The 14,609-nt window shown below is 36.8% G+C and overlaps 1 protein-coding gene and 2 long non-coding RNA genes across 4 annotated transcripts; 2 read left to right on the top strand and 1 right to left on the bottom strand.

Moving 5' to 3' along the window:
• Positions 1 to 1,198: 1,198 nt before the first annotated feature.
• LOC311301299 lies at positions 1,199 to 5,299 on the top strand. The gene is made up of 3 exons (XR_014629426.1): positions 1,199 to 1,268; positions 2,592 to 2,693; positions 4,567 to 5,299. It is a non-coding gene; the product is annotated as an uncharacterized lncRNA (long non-coding RNA).
• A 1,613-nt stretch (positions 5,300 to 6,912) lies between these two features.
• On the bottom strand, positions 6,913 to 8,826 carry LOC311286829. 2 transcript variants are annotated; one of them, XR_014626656.1, is made up of 3 exons: positions 8,576 to 8,826; positions 8,306 to 8,421; positions 6,913 to 7,374 (listed from the first exon to the last, which is right to left on the bottom strand). It is a non-coding gene; the product is annotated as an uncharacterized lncRNA (long non-coding RNA). The 2 variants fall into 2 exon arrangements; XR_014626657.1 differs by having other exon boundaries at positions 8,306 to 8,418.
• A 2,206-nt stretch (positions 8,827 to 11,032) lies between these two features.
• LOC311304311 (major histocompatibility complex class I-related gene protein-like) lies at positions 11,033 to 11,964 on the top strand. Its single transcript, XM_084431268.1, has 3 exons — positions 11,033 to 11,362; positions 11,487 to 11,738; positions 11,844 to 11,964. The coding sequence occupies exons 1-3, from the start codon at positions 11,062 to 11,064 to the stop codon at positions 11,909 to 11,911; spliced, it is 621 nt and encodes a 206-aa protein (XP_084287394.1). The 5' UTR covers positions 11,033 to 11,061; the 3' UTR covers positions 11,912 to 11,964.
• Positions 11,965 to 14,609: the final 2,645 nt, after the last annotated feature.

Genomic DNA, 14,609 nt, shown 5'->3' with positions numbered 1-14,609 from the left:
ACGTTTCAATGACGGCCGGAGTACAGATCTCACTCAACGGATGTGCTTTCTCATTTGGAAACGCAACATTTGAAGTATTTGTTTCTTTTCCAACATTAAATGCCATAATGACGTTAACCTGACTGTTATTGTAGCTATTGCAATGTCCTGTCATCATAAAATTTCGGTTTGTTTCAGTTAGCCTAATCAAAGTCCCGTGATGACACCACGGACCTCAACAACCTGACCTCACTCATGGACGTTGTAATGTTGCTGGCTTGTTTAGGAACTTATAAGCTTTAGGTCGACTGTGTTGCAATGGCATGTAATTAACTTGACATTTTGTCTCGTCCTGTCATCATAAAATCCAGTTTGATGGCGTTTTACACCTATTGCTCGCTTGTCAGATCTAAAATCTGTGACAGGAGCACGGAGTGAGTCTGTGGTGAGACCACGGATAACTCCAACGCGCAAGTCAATGACACTCATCTTCCGTGGTCCACACACGGATACCCGTTTCAATGACAGAGAACAGATCTCACTCAACGGACGTGCTTTCTCATTTGGAAACACAACATTTTAAGTATTTATTTCTTTTCCAACACCAAATACCATAAAGACTTTAACCTCTCTGTTATTGTAGCTATATTGCATTGTCCTGCCATCATACAAATTCAGTCTGATTTTGTTAGCCAAACTGAAGTCCCGTGATGGCACCACGGACCTCAACAACCTGACCTCACTCACTGGATGGTGTGATGTTGCTCACTTGTTTAGACACTTGAAAGCTTTATGTCGACTGTGTTGCAATTTTGTCTTGTCCTGTCATCATAAAATCCAGTTTGATGGCGTTTTACACCTATTGCTCGCTTGGCTATAGTCAGATCTAAAATCTGTGATAGGAGCACGGATTGAGTCTGTGGTGAGACCACGGATAACTCCAACGTTCATATGGTCACGTAATTTAATCTCTTGATTCGTGCCACGGACACGTTTATTTCGTTATTTTTCGTCTTTCGTGATCACAGCTCGATTCTTTCTGCCTGTCGGCTGCAGCAGAGAAGCTGTTTAATCAACATTTATTCACGAGATCTTATCTTATCGTGGTTTATGTATTTATTTATTTTTTTATGTTATTATTTCGGTCTTATTGCCAGGGAAGCTGGATTGCTTTGCTGTTTATTTATATTTTTTTTAAATTATATTTTATCAGTAGGAAATCGCGCTGAAGAAGTCTCGTTCCGAACACATCGCGATATTTGGCATCAGTTCACGTGTGTCAGCTGTTGGTAAGTAGCCTAGTAAATAAATACCTAAATACGCTGTCCTAATAATGTGTGATATAATGTCTTTTCTGTTTGTCGATATTAATCTGCCAAATATATCTGCCATTTCCACGGAGACTTTGCTTCATTGCTTTCTAATTCAAAATAGGGTGATTAAACACTGCCTGTCACGTGACGTGCTATAGGCCTAGATATTCATATCAGATTAAAAATAGTACAATTAGTTCCAAAGTTGTATTTGTAGTAGAAGCACAGTAAAAACAACACTTACCATGCTTTTACCACAGTAACATTAGTTTTGCTGTGATAAGTGTAGTAAAAAGACAGTAATCACAAAACTTACCATGCTTTTACCACACTATTGGTAGTTTTAATATAATAATAATAATAATTCATTACATTTATATAGCGCTTTTCTCGGCACTCAAAGCGCTTTACATAGAACGGGGGATCTCCTCAACCACCACCAATGTGCAGCATCCACTTGGATGATGCGACGGCAGCCATATTGCGCCAGAACGCTCACCACACACCAGCATACTGGTGGAGAGGAGACAGTGATGAAGCCAATCAGTATATGGGGATGATTAGGAGGCCATGATGGACAGAGGCCAAGGGGCAGATTTGGCCTGGATGCCGGGGTTACACCCCTACTCTTTCGAAAGACATCCTGGGATTTTTAATGACCACAGAGAGTCAGGACCTCGGTTTAACGTCTCATCCGAAGGACGGTGCTCTTTGACAGTATAGTGTCCCCGTCACTATACTGGGGAGTTAGGACCCACACAGACCACAGGATGAGCGCCCCCTGCTGGCCTCACTAACACCTCTTCCAGCAGCAACCTGGTTTTCTCAGGAGGTCTCCCATCCAGGTACTAACCAGGCTCAGCCCTGCTTAGCTTCAGTGGGCAACCAGTCTTGGGCAACAGGGTGACATGGCTGCTGGTGTTAATGTGATACTTATTGTAAATGCACAGTAACCACAACACTTACCATGCTTTTACCACAGTAACCCTAGTTTTACTGTGATAGGGTGTGGTAAAAGGACAGTAACCACAAAACTTACCATGCTTTAAACCTCAGTAACCTTAGTTTTACTGTGATTGGTGTAGTAAAGGACAGTAATCACAAAATTTACCATGCTTTTACCTCTGTATTGATAGTTTTAAAGTGATATTTGTTGTAAATGCATATTAACCACAACACTTGCCATGCTTTTAATGCTTTATAATGTAACATCCAATATGTGTAAGGTAAATCAGTACTTTTTCCTTTAAATAATCCTATATATTATACATAATGATATTTTCTTTTCTCTTTTTACAGCTGAAAAGACCAAAAGGGCCTTTCGGACTCAGTCGGCCCATTATTGTTTGAGGAGAAGTAAACGGAGGAGACGGAAAGCTGCAAAGGCAAATATTCACAATGGTATACGTGTTGGTTTTAACCCTAAATCAAACATTTTATCAAGCATTTGTTGTTTCTTAAAACTTTTCTCACAAAACCCATAGCCCAACCAGTACAAACATAGTCTGCAAGTTTTAATAATTTACGAGATTTAACAAGTTGTCAAATTCGTATGATACTCGATTGTACGAGTATACAAATATGTACACAGCAAAAAGTCCAGTGTTAAATTAACTCTCCTGGGAGTTTATATGGCTCCAGAGTCAGTGTTAAAATATGAGTGTTAAATTAACACTCAAGAGTGTTAAAGGTAATGAGCTCATTAAGTGATTCATTGAGTGATAATTGACCAATATTGAAGACACCTGATGTTAACAAGCAGAATCACCAAAGGAGAAAATCTAATTTTTTAAGATACCGTTATGGAGATCAGTGTTTGCTTTAGTTGGGCTCTTGACCCATAAAGCATTAACTTTAGATTTTGTTTGGCTGTTGTATCTGAGTTATAACTGCCAGATGAACAAAGAGAAAAGGTGATCAGGTGGTGTTGGTTATGATTCGATAATCATAATTCAACCTGTATATCAACTCTCATTTAGAGAGTCAGGTTTACCTTGTTGATTACAGCAGCCTGTGATTCTACTGCAAATGATTTTTATCATTATCAATATAATCCAAAATATTTATTAAAAATTGTTTTGATAAAAAGACTTAGAAACTTACTTTATTTAGACACACTGACATCAATAATCAGCCTGTGAATCTCAACAATGGTGACAATAATAAAGCATGTTGCAGTGGCTGCCACCAATCAAAACTCATTCATGGCTCCCATCATACATTGCGGTATGAATAAATTATGATCTGAATTGTCTTACTAATTTCCTTTTCCTAATTGAATATTCTGTTTGTCACCATAGTTGAGATTCATACACTGATTCTTGATGTCTGTATGTGCCTAAATGAAAGGTTTTGTTTTATCAGAACAACTTTTAAGAAATCCTTTAGACTAGTTAGAAAAAAGTTCTTATGCTGTAGAATCACAGTGATGCTGTAATCAACAATATACATTTAAGTCAGAGATTAGACTCTAAATGAGTTCAGTGATTCAGGTGAAATTATGATTATGTCAAAACATAACCAACAAAACCTGATCAACTTTCTCTTTGTTCATCTGGCAGTTATAATTCAGATAAAACAGCCAAAGATAATCTAATGTTTACAGTTTAAGGGTCAAGAGCCCAACTAAAGCAAACACTGATCTCCATAACGGTGTCTTAAAAAATGAGATTTTCTCCTTTGGTGATTCTGCTTGCTAACATCAGGTGTCTTCAATAATGCTCAATCATCAGTCAATTAATCACTTAATGAGCTCATTAACTTTAACACTCTTGAGTGTTAATTTAACACTCATATTTTAACACTGACTCTGGAGCCATATAAACTCCCAGGAGAGTTAATTTAACACTGGACTTTTTGCTGTGTATATTTGTATACTCGTACAATCCTGCAGCTTTTACTCCTAGTGCTGTCATTGGCTACTGCCTCAATTCCTGTACATATTTATCGCGATATTTGTAAATCAGTTGCCCCACTTCTTGGAAAGTTGTCGGATGTCCCACAGTCCCACACACTGTCAGAAAGTTTATATTAATTGCAAATTGGTCCCCGTCTGTTTATGTTCCAGTGATACATGATACTTCAGATACTAGATTATTTTGTCATAATCAGATCAGTTACACTGCTGATAACTGTCCCGTTTGCATGTAAATCATTTTCATATGATTATTGCTTGCTATTAAAGACATACTTTTATTCATAGAAATGCCCACATATCAGTGAACTTATAACATAAAAATGCTTTTAACATTTAATTATGCAACACTCTTTACAGAAAACATATCCCACAGTTATGGATAAACTCACAACGTCATCATCAAGTCCTGTGCTGGGCACATTGGGCAACAAGTGTCCTCCGGCTCCAACGTATTCGATCCGTGGCCAAGTTCTTCACATCTTCCCATGGGACTCTGACATTCTTCAGATCTTCGTGAAACATCTGTCTCCGTGTCGTCCTTGGTCTTCCCTGTCTCCTGCATCCTCCTGGTGGTGTCCACTTCATCACTGTGTTTGGGTGGTGTTGTTTGGGCATGCGTAGGATGTGTCCAGCGAGGTGCACCCTTTGCTCTGTCTCAGTTTCTGAAAGTCCTCATGTGGAGTCCCACTCCTCCTCAGGATCTCTTTGATATATGCAGAACCAATACTGAATATAGTGATTTATCTTTTTCCATATTGTTAAAGCATTTTGTTTTCTCTTTTCAGCTTCATAAACTGTACTTGATTTCTGCCTAATGCCTTTATAAAAAAGGGTCAGTGCACATCAGGTGTTTTGCTAAAGGACATATTCATTGCATAGTTACAATAAAAGTGACCAATAATCACAAGGATATAGAATGAAAGTTGAGAATGTAAAATGTTGCGCTTATGTTTTTGCCTATTTGTTCTTTAAAGCGACGAAACAAATGTATTTTCACATAACAAAGTTGAATCTCATCTTTTGGTTTGTAAATATATAACTTCATCATAGCAATTTTTTGAACGTTAATGTATGTGTCACTATAATAGATTGCCCCTGTATCTGGATATTTTTATTTAACTGATTTTTATACTGTTGTGCAGTAGTTTTGGCACTACATTTGTCTTTAAACAGTTTGACATTAAATATTGGAATAAGCTTTCAAAATTGTGTCCATTCATTGTGCTTTTGTTAAATTTATTTGAATATAATTGATATATCTTTGACTATACATACACTGTAAATGTTAGAAGCACTTTAGTAGGCCTACATGTAATTATCTTTAATTAAAATACTGCAAAACTACTCCTGCTGTAGGACATTGCTTAGAAAAAAGTTTATCTTTCAAATGTTTTTATGCATCAGTCTAATCAAATGAGCAAATTTGTGTCATTGATCATGTGACCTCGTTTTTGGATGGTTACCACACAAAGGAGTCTTTTGTTTTTAAATATGAGCTTTATAATTTAATTAGAAATAATACATGTTTAACAGCCTAAATATTACATATTTATCTATCCCTGCAGGCGGAACCAGAAGAGATCTGTCATCATTTGCCATAAATGGGCATGTAAGTGTGACGCATCTGTTCAGCTGGGTTGTTATTGGCTGTGACTTTATCGCAGAACTCGCTGTGATTGGACAATCGTTTAACCCATATAAACTGGCGCTTCATTTTACAAAGTATGGTTTGGTGTTATTATTACATTAGTTATACATTAAGCTAACTATAAAGTGTCTCTATAATGTGAGAAATTACTCCTTTACCGAGATCCTAACCCTAACCCTAAGCATGTCTGCACATTTCAATGAACTACAGGACAGTTTTTCCTGTTCCATTGATAGAATGACAGAGATATGTGGGTAATGTAGTATAAAACGTTTAGTAATAAAACAATAAATGTTAAATAAATAATATATTTAATGGACAACTGGATATCTTCATTGTGCAAACCTTTATGACATATATGAGGGACAGGCTAAAATTTGATATTTTACTGTGAGCACTTTAAAAATAACCTTTATGCCAGCTTTCCATATATATCTGAAAACTGTGGCCAACATTATTTATTATACATAGCATAAGCAGTCGTCCTGCCGATTTTCTCTTTGATACACTAACCGGACTTTGAGTTACAGCCATTTGAAATGTGCATTTGTTTGCTCTTCTGGGGGCCATTGCTGGGCCGTACAATCTACACAGATCTACACACACTATTACTATTACACAAGGGTAATGCACCATTCAGTAAAACAACAAAAAAACAGTGCCAACATTTCCTTTTCACCCCCTCTGATTGCTGCTTATATGCCTGACATCAGTGATATATGCTTTCATTCGAAAAGCAGTAGATGTACTAGAATGATCAACATGGATCATCTTCAATTAAGCGTTAAGTATTTATAGCAAGATAGCCACTGTAGCCTCTTGTTATTCACATAGCTTCCTTTTATTTCACTGCAAACTGGCATACATGCAAGTATGTGCAACTTTTGTTGCATTGTTGTCCCAGATATCATTAACCAGATCTAAAAAAAATTATGTCCCAAGTAAAAGAATCATGGTCATTAATTATATGTAGTAATTTATAAGTTATTAATTATATGTAGGCCTAGTTATTTTTTAATTAATTAAACTAAAGAAATAAGAAATTACAATTTCTCAAATAAAAATGTCTATTTACTGTACCAAACACCACTTTCAATACACAATAGTCACCATACTTTATTAAACAACACTTTATTGGAGGACACAGAATAAAGTTAATAAAGTAGCATAAAGACAAATGAGATTCAAGATAAATAAAAATGTGTCTTCAAAAATACATTAACATCATAATAGTCCATTCACAGCTGCTGAAGCCATAAAATTAGTGCCAGAGAATCATATTCAGTCACCTACAGAAAACAGATTTGATATTGTGTTGGAAAATAATGATTCATTATCACAGCTAAACTGCTTTCTTGTTCTTCCCTGTACATGCCTCTATCGTGTTCGTGTTCTAAACAGTTTGTTCAGTTGAAGAACAGAAGAACAGAAGATGTGATCACTGATGTGGTGTAGCTTTTTCTCAGCCAGAGGAAGAAGTCTCAACATCCCATTGTCAGGCGTTCTCCAGTCCTGGTCTGAAAGTAAAACAGAAAACAGAAACCATTCAAATGAAGTTGTTTAATGGATAGTCGGGTCAGCTTATGTTCTGCATGATTTAAAGCAGTGATGGTTTACTCTGGCCCTCAGCGTCCACTGTCCTGCAGATTTAGCTCCGACCACAAACCCTCCTGCCTATTGTCCAGAAATAAACCTGAAGACTTTGGTTAAAATTTTCAGATGTGCTCGATTAGGGTTGGAGGTTAACTCTTAATTAACCTCAAAAAGTAGAATGCAAAGGGCCAGAGTTGCCTGTTCCTTACATAAATTTACAAAGCAGCAGTCAGTACATTATATAATATACACATTGAAGTATTATATATATATATATATATATATATATATATATATATATATAATGTAGCGACTGAAAAATGCTGTGCAGCTGTCAATCAGCTGTGTGAAACCCCGGGCGCGCTGTTGGTTGGCAGCCTGGAGAGAGGGGCGGACGCCCGGGGGGTTATAGTTTTTGAGGGGAGGGAGTTCTTGTCTTTCTGTTCTGGGCGATTCACGCCTGCTGTGTTCTAATGCCGGCACGTTGTGCTTTTGGTGAATAAACAAGTGAACTGAACTCTGGCTTCTTTGAGAGATGTTACAATATATATATATATATATATATATATATAAAATATAATATTGGAGCACATAATATAAGCTAAGTACTGAACAAAAACAGTTTTACCCATATCAACAGCAACATATTTTAAAAGATTTTTAAGAAAGGCATGGTCTCTTTTGAGCCTTTGCCAGTGATGCTTGATTTCTTTCCAGACAACATACTCTACTGTCAATTGTTTCAAGAGCTTCACTTGGTCAAAAACCTTTGGTAGTGATAACCTGTACAATGTAAAATTGTCAACATCAAATTATGTACTATATATTACAGCATTGTTTCAATACAAGACATACCAATGGACTCGCGCAGCTTTCTGTCTTCTTTGGGCGCCAGCTGTTCCTTCCTCACCCGAAACAAAGGACTTATTCGATTAGCTTGCGTTGATATAAGGACTGGTCTTCCTTCTCTGCTGTAAAACAAGAAAGTCTCGACTTACTCTATGTGCAATTACTATTGTTCCTGAAACATAAATTAAGACAGTATTAAATAAGTTAATTTACCATATGATTCAGGAGAGAACATTTGATGAGTAAATACTGATTGCAATATTCTAGAAACTTCACCTGGGAAGGGCTGATCACGGCAAGATTCGCTGCGACTCACTAGTAGCTCTTGTAATGGTTGGCTCTTAAAAGAGCTGTTGAGTTTGATATTGGTAGAGCTTTTTTAAAAAGGACTAAGTAATCCTGCAAAACAGAAAGGAAGGTCATTTTAATACATTACTTGGAAATAGTCAGTTTATAACTGTAGGATATGTTTTCTGTAAAGAGTGTTGCATAATTAAATGTTAAAAGCATTTTTATGTTATAAGTTCACTGATATGTGGGCATTTCTATGAATAAAAGCATGTCTTTAATAGCAAGCAATAATCATATGAAAATGATTTACATGCAAACGGGACAGTTATCAGCAGTGTAACTGATCTGATTATGACAAAATAACCGAGTATCTGATGTCATGTGACAAGTCAGATAAGCTTTTCCACTCTTGCAAACAGAGGTAGGTTATGAGGTGTGGAGAGACATCATGTATCACTGGAACATAAACAGACGGGGAAACTTCCCAAGAAGGGGCGCAACTGATTTACAAATATCGCGATAAATATGTACAGGAATTGAGGCAGTAGCCAATGACAGCGCTAGGAGTAAAAGCTGCAGGATTGTGTACGAGTATACAAATATGTACGAGTATCATACGAATTTGACAACTTGTTAAATCTTGTGAATTATTAAGACTTAAGTCAAAGAGACGATATTGATGTGTTGATATTAACACACAAACAACACGTCTTTAGTCCTGACGTTTGGTTCAGTGCGCCGGTTCCGCTCGTTCATTTCCGACGGCGAGCGAAAGAGAGAGAGAGTGTTGTTGCAGCTGGAGCTAATCGACGTTGAACAACAATGTTCCAGCGTCTTTCAAAGCTATATGTGTGTATCAGCCAGAGAGCTTAACGAAATTATACTGCAGTAATAAAAATAACCATATAAGAATGAATATTCTCCTCACAGAGCGATGAGCGTGTTCCTCATCTAACGTTATATTTAGGATTCACAGTGCGTGTTCCACTGCGATCCATGATAAACATCAAAGAAGCCTTATATGTATTTTAACAAATGATTTTATTGCAAATGTTTAATCGCAGAAGAAAAAGAAGTCTCCACATGGAACTGTGCCATGGCAGGATAATGTAGTGTCCCGTGGCAGACTTTGGTTAATTACTGTATATCCATGATGTAACCATGAACATTGTATTGTAAATAAACAACAATCTTTTTTTGCAAAACAAACGTTGATTTATTTATTGATTGATAAAAAAAGACAAATGAATATGTAAATATATACATATACTGTATATTAACACAATAAAAAATAATAAAAAACAACAGTTTATCACCCATACATATGCATATATTTTTTGTGGGCTTTATACAAGAATTGAGCAGTATAAAAATCAAAATTTTAGATTGCAGAAATAATATATTTGTGTGGTCAAAATATCTTACCTTGTGTATAATTCTAACTGCTCGTTTTTGGAGTAGTGAACTTTTATAATTATTGCCCCAAATTTCTATACAATAAGTAAGAACATAGAAGAATAAGAACAAAGGGCAAAGTTTTAAGTACAATTAAAAATATAAATAACTTTAGTATATAAAAAATATATAAAACAACTCGATCCATCACACAAACAGTGCAGTGTTCACTTTAAAAATGTCGCTATAGCGGGAGGGGGAAACCGGAAAAGCTACACTCCGGAAATGATGTATAATCTGACCAATCACAGCCCTTGGGGTCTGCGTCGCCTCGACGCGTAGTTACAATTTTTTGGAGGTGCGCGTCGAGCTACGGCGGAGGGGTTGCAGAGGGGTCCGCGGAGGTACGCCGTCGACTCGACGCAGAAGCATAAAACAGGCTTTAGCCTGAAAGCTGCGAGTAACATTACTAACAATAGCCATGTTTTTTTATTTTTTTAATGCATTCATTGTAATAATAATATAGTTTACTTACAGGTGAATGAGACATGACGTAGTTTGGTTGATGCCCATAATGTGCTACTCGGCTTTCCTGTGACCTGCAGCTGACTCCAAATGTGGATGCGCGTTCATGTTTGTGGGGGGGGGGGGGGGGGCGTAGCTTTGGACGGAGCACTGACAGGAGGGGGCGGAGCTTAGAAGAGAGGTGCCACTTTCAAATCTGGCTAGCTCTCCAACATTACCTACTATAGCTTTAAAAGTTGAAATTATATTTTTAATATATTTAATCATAATTTTGATGTAGTATGTCATAATTTTGATTTTTTATCTTATAATTATGACATTTATTAATAATTTAGAGTAATAATTTAGTATGTCATAATAATGTAATACAAACTGTCTTTCAGGATCAGTTGTCAGTAAAATGTACACAGTTACACAAAAACTACCCAGCCCCTGGGTAAAAGTAATAAAAACTAATCAAATTAAAGGATCCAACAAGCTGAATCTAAAATAATAAAAATAATAATTTCATAAAAATAATTTTTAAGAGTGCAGTTCCTTTATGCCTTGTTATGGGTATGTTATTCCTCTTCATCACAGAGAAACACTCGCTGTATTACATTTACACTGGTTTGTCCAAACCTGTGAATCTGACGGGCATCTATGAATTCAGTGCTATGGGTCTGCTAGACGACACACAGATCGACTATTACAATAGTAAAGAAAAGAGAAAGATTCCCACACAGCCCTGGATGAAAGAGAAAATGCAGGAGGATTACTGGGAAAGAGGCACTTGGTCCAGAAAGAGCAAAGAACAGTGGTTTAACATCAATGTCAAGATTCTGATGGACCGCATGAGACACAATACATCAGGTGAGGAACATTCATGCTAACCTAAATTATTATTAATATTATTATTTTTTATTATTTTTGCAAACATTTTGCTTCATCTCCATTCCAGATCTTCATGTTCTTCAGTGAAGAGTTGGTTGTGAAGTTGATCAGCAGGGAGATGAAGTGAAGTTTTCCCATGGCATTTATGAGTTCAGTTATGATGGAGAAAACTTCTTGTCTTTTGATGATAAAGAGTCTCAATGGGTCGCCCCAGTTGACGCAGCTCTACCAACCAAGAGAAAGTGGGACAATGTGCCCTTCCTAAACCAATACACCAAAGGCTACCTGGAGAATGAGTGTGTGGACTGGCTCAACAGACTCAGAGAATATGCAGACGAGGAGCTCAGAAACGGATGTGAGTTTGGATGTGTTCACACTGTCAGTCCAAATCTGATTATCCGTGCATCCGAATGTAATCTGATCTTAAATTATTCACTGTCCACAATGTGTATCTCTTCAGATTTGATTTGTGTGTCCATGCCGCTCTTTCGTTTTCCGGAATATCTGCATTGCTCTCTATGGAAATGACGTTGTGTTGGTGGGTATACGAAAAAAACAACAGCAACAGCAGCAACACAGAGGGGTTTGCAGCACAGATGTTGTCTTATTTAAAACATGACTCGATGTGAGCTGGCGTGCAGGACTACTGCGTCTTCTGAGGCAGCGGTAGAAGGAGGACAGACTCAAATCATATCACCGTTATATTGTAATTTTCTGCTTGCGTCTGCACTTCAAGGGGGCAGAGTGTGATTTTAGCGGCATCTAGTGGTGAGGTTGCGGATTGCAACCAACAGAAGTTACAGTGTAGATAGAAATGGCTCATTCTAAGGTAATACAAACATAACGGTTCAAGGTCTTTATACACCACTGAAAACATAGTTATGTATATGATATTGCATTTATGTCAACAGATCCTCCTTAATATTACACAATGAACCTTTAACTGCAACAACCTTGTTTCTGCAGCAACTTTAAGCATGTTTCTTATAACAACGTCTGACGTTTCAATGTGATTTATTTTACTTTTGTCGTTCACACATGCTAAATGTGTTTGGACTCCAATCGGATATGCACAACAATCATATTTGAACTGACAGTCTGAATGAGGCTGAGGTTTGTTTATTATCTGCAGGTTTCATATAGAGATGAAACTGATTGATGAACTGATTCCTGTGTTTTCAGCTCCTCCAGGTGTGCATTTGTTTGTAATAAGGTCTATCAGGGACAGATCCAAGCTGAAACTGACCTGTCTGGCCACTGGCTTCCACCCCAAAGACGTGATGATGACCATAAGGAAAGATAACACATCTCTGCCTGACGATCAGATTGAATCCTCAGAAATCAGACCAAACCATGATGGATCCTATCAGCTGAGGAAGAGTGTGGAGATCAAGAAGGAGGACAAAGATCAATATGATTGTCTTGTGTCGCACAGTTCCCTCAAAGAACCAATTATCGACAAAATAGGTAGGCAAACTGCAAGCATTCAGTTATTATATATACATTGTAATGCCTTTTTCAGATATTATGTAGAATTCAAATATTCAGATATTGTTTCAGCTTTGTTCATGTCTGAGAATAGCACTGCACTGCCACTACACACTTCCTTTTATCATGGTTTTCTAGCTGCCGAATCACTGAATGCCTATACAGAGAATGCCGAAGAACCATTGCCTGAACAAGAGTCTGATGGTACGTCTTCACTACTTTTTTTTTTAAGCTTTGTTATTGTTATTATGTTGTCAGGCAAATTTCCAATAGATTAGCACTGTAGATTTGACGTTTCACTGTTTCTCCAACAGGACAAGGGAGTTCTGCTGAAACATCACACAGCAGCACAACTGCTTCCATATTTTATCTCTCTCTCATATTTCATTTGATCTGGATATTTTGAAGCACTTTCCTCGAGAAACTGACAAGATTTTCCAGACTCAAACTGAATGCTATGAATGAAATTTAGTCATTAAAAGAAAATTATTTAATCAAACGTGTGAGTTTGTCTTTCTGACTTGCATAGAGACCCACAGCGTGTTTCCACTGTAAAATAGAAATACCATCAATATTTCAAATAAAATCAAGTACATTTTGCCAGACATTTATGCACAGTACACTGTTAGACCTTACCGGGTTTTTTTACAGTAAAATACTGGCAACACTGTTGCCAGTAAAATACTGTTAATTGTACAGTTCTTTACTGTAATCTAGTTTGTTTCTGTAAAAATGCACTAAATTATAGTTAACTAATTACACTTGCAGAAACCGACTGCCTTAAATTGACCAACTGTCATTTAAATGTATTAACTAAAATTTATAATGCATTAATAATGTGAGCAAAGTATTACTGTGAACTTCTTTCATTTGAGACCACTAAACAACTATTGTACATAAAAAGATTTTTACTGGATCAGCAACTACACAGTCACCGCCTGTTAAATAAAGCAACATGCAGCGTATCATCAATGTTTGTAGAGCTTCTCCTGGACTGAAGCACAGGCTCTACTCTTCAGCACAATGGTGACCCAAAAAATTAATTTTACAGTAAACTACTGGCAACAGTGTTGCCAGTATAAACCTGTTTTATAACTTACAGTTTATTACTGTTAAAATACATTTTGTGGGTGTGTCTTTTTTATCTTACACAGTTAACCCTTTCAACCCCTCAGGGAAATCCACACTACGAGTAAAAAGTAGCGATGCAGTGAGATAATTAAGGGAATATGTAAGTGATTGTAAGCAGAATCACTGAAGAAAAGAGAAACACAAGAACAGAAAATAGAGGAACACAATAACTACGACTGACTTCCAGCCATTACACATTATTACACTTTTTATTAACCAGTATGACTTTATTTCTGTCATACAGAAGTTGTTATTGAGATGTTTAATTGAAAATGTTTGGTTTGAAGTTACCATTATAGAGATCAGTGCTTGCTTTAGTTGGGATGCTGATGCTAAATCGTTAGTTTTTCTTTTGCTGCTTGAGCTGTGTTTTTGCAAGTCACACTTGTGCGCACACAGTTTATGAATGACTGCAGTTATAATGATTATGATGACAAAATCATCATATTGCCTGTTCATTCACTAAGGAATTCATTCTCACTTATTCAGAGTTTAATTCTCAATCAAAAGTGTTGCATTACCACAACTGTGAAAACGCAGCAATAAGAAACAATGACTCTTTTTTTTAACACATGATGCATAGCCAGAGATACAGAGCTACACTGTG

The sequence above is a fragment of the Rutilus rutilus genome (genome assembly GCF_951802725.1).
Source record: "Rutilus rutilus genome assembly, chromosome: 1".
NCBI lineage: Eukaryota > Metazoa > Chordata > Actinopteri > Cypriniformes > Leuciscidae > Rutilus > Rutilus rutilus.
This window is presented reverse-complemented; position numbering and strand designations above follow the sequence as displayed.